The sequence below is a fragment of the Geospiza fortis genome, unplaced genomic scaffold, assembly GCF_000277835.1.
Source record: "Geospiza fortis unplaced genomic scaffold, GeoFor_1.0 scaffold486, whole genome shotgun sequence".
NCBI classification, from domain to species: domain Eukaryota; kingdom Metazoa; phylum Chordata; class Aves; order Passeriformes; family Thraupidae; genus Geospiza; species Geospiza fortis.
The window spans coordinates 108,480-112,506 of NW_005054417.1; the positions used below are offsets into that span (position 1 = coordinate 108,480).

General features: G+C 40.8%; 1 protein-coding gene across 1 annotated transcript in view; it reads right to left on the minus strand.

Annotated features, from left to right (window-relative positions):
* Positions 1-626: 626 nt before the first annotated feature.
* Positions 627-4,027, minus strand: part of QRSL1 (glutaminyl-tRNA amidotransferase subunit QRSL1) — a 13,657-nt gene continuing 10,256 nt past the window's right edge. The window contains exons 10-11 of the mRNA XM_005426595.3: positions 1,578-1,783; positions 627-1,161 (exon numbers count right to left, since the gene is read on the minus strand). Coding sequence (XP_005426652.1) covers positions 950-1,161; positions 1,578-1,783 — 418 coding nt within the window. The 3' untranslated portion in view covers positions 627-949. The remainder of the gene's footprint in view (positions 1,162-1,577; positions 1,784-4,027) is intronic.

Below are 4,027 nucleotides of genomic sequence, written 5' to 3' on the forward strand. Positions count from 1 at the left end.
GACTGTCCATGAAGGAATAGATGGCATTATTCCCACACCGAGTAAGCTCTCTTTCTTAGCAAGTATTTAAGTGTTGATTATAAAGAACAGTGATGAAGGAAGAAGAAAATAACTACTGAAGTACTACTACTACTACACATCTTTCCCCAGAAGATATCTGGAATTCATCATTCTTACACAGATATAACCAGAGTAATCTGCATGATTTGTAAACCCTTCTGCACAAGTTAACTAGAAGTAGGGAACATTTTGGTTTTTAAAATGAACTAACACTTCCACAGCTTGGATATTGATAAAACAGGGATCTAAATGCAGGTGTGATTTAGCTTTCTCACAATGGCCTTAATAATCATCACATAACAGATGTGTAGATGTGGCATTAGGGATATAATTGAATGATGAACTTTGTAGTGCTGGTTGGACTTGATGATCTCAAAAGTCTTTTCTAATCTAAAGGATTCTATGGTTCTAAGTTATTCCCTTGTTTCCCTTTGTATTTAACTCTTGGTAAACAGATCCTTGATGCCTTTGTTCCAACAGAGCTTGTCTAGTTGTTGCCATTACAAAAGTCTACACTCCAGAAGGAAACCAAGCCCTTTGGCAACCACGAAGTTTTCGCACCACAGTTCAGGCTAGTTCTTTAATTGGTTAGATACCTTACACACCCTCTAGGGATTAAAAAATCAGCTTCACAGGCATAACATACACAATTTCAACTTGGTATTTTTAATATCAGTAAGAAATGTTGCTTAATAATGTGGTAATGTTTACTTAATGATTCACATTGCCTTAATTACACTGTAACAAGCTGTCGTGATTCCATTGTGCATTACTGCATAACATCTTCTTAGAACAGATTATTACTTCTGCAAAAGACAATTAACTGCAGAAATTAGTTTCTTGACCATCCCCACAGCTGTCTTGCTCTAGCTGAGTAGCAAGACCCAGGCTATGAAAAAGAAGCAGATTTCTGATGCTGAAAGACATCACTGTCATGCCTCTCTACTTCTTCTAGTTGAATCACTGGGAATTGTACTTGTTTTTCAAACCATTTGGCTACAGTGAGAAGCTGCTTTTCCTGGAATGAACGTCCAATGAACTGAAGCCCAACTGGCAAGCCTCTCTCTGAAAGAGCTGTAGGAACACTTATGGCTGGCAGTCCTGGAAGAAAAAAAAATACACATGCAAAGACTTACTATAAACCTTAGAGTAATTTCTGTATCAATTTTAAGAGAACCAGAAAAAAAGTTAGAGAAAAAAGACTAGCTAAAATAATTCGATTCAACAAAGTGAATGCTAGATGATCACAAGAAATTAATTAGAGAGATTTCTGTCTCTGGAACAGATTCATCTTACCTGCAGCCCACACTCAGCTCCAAGGTACCCTACTTAAAAATCTGGTCTTACATTTCTAAGCATTTAATAAAACTGTCCTTAGACCCTGTTATCACTGTAAGACTTAGGACATGGGAGTGAAATATCTTGATTCTAAAGAGAAGGTTAAATGGCTTAAGGGACTGGACTTTTAAAATGATGAGGCAGGGGAAAATGTAGGTTGAGTTCCTGCCCCTACTCACCTGCCATGTTTGCAGCCTGTGTCAGGATGTCATCTTGAGCACTGCGGGTCCTGTTGTCTTCTTGGATGAATTCTGTGTAAGGCACTGCATCGCTCAGAGTGGTGGGAGTGAGTAAAATATCAACACCACTCCTGAAAACCTTCACAAAGTCGTTGGCAATGAGACGTCTCACTTTCTGTGCCTTGACAAAGTACTTCTCATAGTTCCTAGAAAGGAATAGGGACATGAAGGCCTGACACTTTAATTCCCAAAATACAGAACTTCATTTCTTAGTTACTGTGGAAAAGACAAGCCCAGTAATCCTTTTGGATAAAATTTTGACTGACACTGGAAGCTTAGTCACCACACGTGTTTATGCTCTCATAGCAGAGGAGCTGCCAGAGAAAGAAGAGATGAGAACATATAGCTGAAGGAAGGTGAAGGGAAAACAAAACCCTATCTTACAATAATTAACTAAAAATCAAAACAACACTTTTATGACCATTTGGAAACTAAACTATGTGTTGAATTTCACAGAACCATGGAAAATGCTGAGTTGGAAGGGACCATCAAGATAATGGAGTCCAACTCCTGGCCCTGTGCAGGACACCCCAAGAACCACACAATGTGCCTGAGAGCACAACTCAGACTGGCTTGGTGCTGTGACCACTCCCCTGGGGAGTAAGTTCCAGTGCTCAACCACGCTCTGGATGAAAAGCTCTATCTAACCTAATTTCACTGTAGGGCAGCACAGCAAAGTCCAGAAAATACAGAACTACACAGGTCTGAAAAATAGGAATTAACCATTTAGGATTCAATCCAGCAAGATACTTGAAGCAAATGAAAAAGTCCCATCATCTGTGGACGACTCCAAATGGATTTAAAATGATGTGGTAGTAGTATACTTCTCTGTAGAAGACCTTATCTTTACCCATTTTTCCCCCTCATGTAAACATGTGATCTATGGATTTCTGTCTTTACACAACTCTGAAGCAGAAACACATTAGTCAACTTTATGTCTATCATTCCTTTTAACCACATATGCAGAACTGGTAAATATAGAATCTTAAATTAATAGAAGTTCAGTTTCAAAAGTAACTGTCATCTAAACCCTCAGCTATTTGGGAAAGAAAAAAAAAGTAAAGTGAAAGAAAAATTGAGTGGTGTATTATCAACTGCTACATGCCAGAGTGTTTACAGAAAAAACAACTACAACTGCCTAAATCCCAATTTGTTAGAGTAATCTAAAGATTCCAAGAAACAGCAATGAAAATGGTTATAATCAATAAACAGGTTCAAGTTTGTAAGTTATACAATGGGAATTAGATCTTTTTCTACAATCACTTCAGAAATCCACCTAGCTGTTAATTTCAGAAAGTCCCTAAGTGCCACATCTATATATCTTTTAAATATCTCCAGGGATGGGGAGTTCACCACTTCCCTTAACAGCCTGTTCCAACACTTGACAACCCTTACAGAGAAGACATTTTTCCTAGTATCCGATGTAAACCTCACAGGGTACTATATAAGGCTGTTCCCTCACATGTTACCTGGGAGAAGACACTGTCTCCCACCTCACCACAACCTCTTTTCAGGTAGCTGTACTGAGAGTGATAAGGTCTCTCCTTTTTTCCAGGCTAAACGTCCCCATCTCCCCCAGCCACTCCTTGTAAGCCTTGTGCTCCAGACCCTTCACCAGCTCTGCTGTCCTTCTCTGGACACACTCTGGCACCTCAATGTCCTCCTTGTTGTGAGTGGCCCAAAAGTGAACACAGGATTTGAGGCGTGGCCTCACCAACGCTGAGTACAAGGGGACAATCCCTGTCCTGGTCCTGCTGTCCACACTGTTGCTGAGATTCCATTGGCCTTCTTGGCCACCTGGGCACAGCTGGCTCATGTTCAGCTGCTGTTGACCAGCACCCCCAGGTCCTTTTTCCCCCTGGGTGGTTTTCCAGCCCCTCTGCCCCAGCCTTTAGTGCTGCCTGGGGTTGTTGTGACCTCACAGCATTGGCCCCAGCCCAGACTGTCCAGATTCCTCTGCAGAGCCTTCCTGTCCTCCTGCAGATCAACACTACCACTCCAGCTGGAGCAGTCTACAAACTTGCTCAGGGAGGACTCGATCCCCTTGTCCATGCCATCTCTAAAGATGTTGAACAGAACTTCCCAAACAATCAACTAGTCATTTTAAAACTTTGAAAAGCAAGATAAAAATAAGCTGTAAAAGGCAACATTTGCAAGAGACACAGATGGGTTTTCTCTACTACTTATTCTAAGAATGCTTTCTGAACCCTGCACTCTGTTCTTCAAAAGTAATTTACTGTGGAACAGGAACACAACTCTCCTGTTCCATCTGGGTGGAAGCTAATTGTGTATTCCTTCACAGAAGAGTTTACTATGTGAATTTTAAAGCAGCCTCAGGAAAGCTGATCTGGACAGCTGTAAGCAGAAAGAGCACACTTGGCAGGAATATC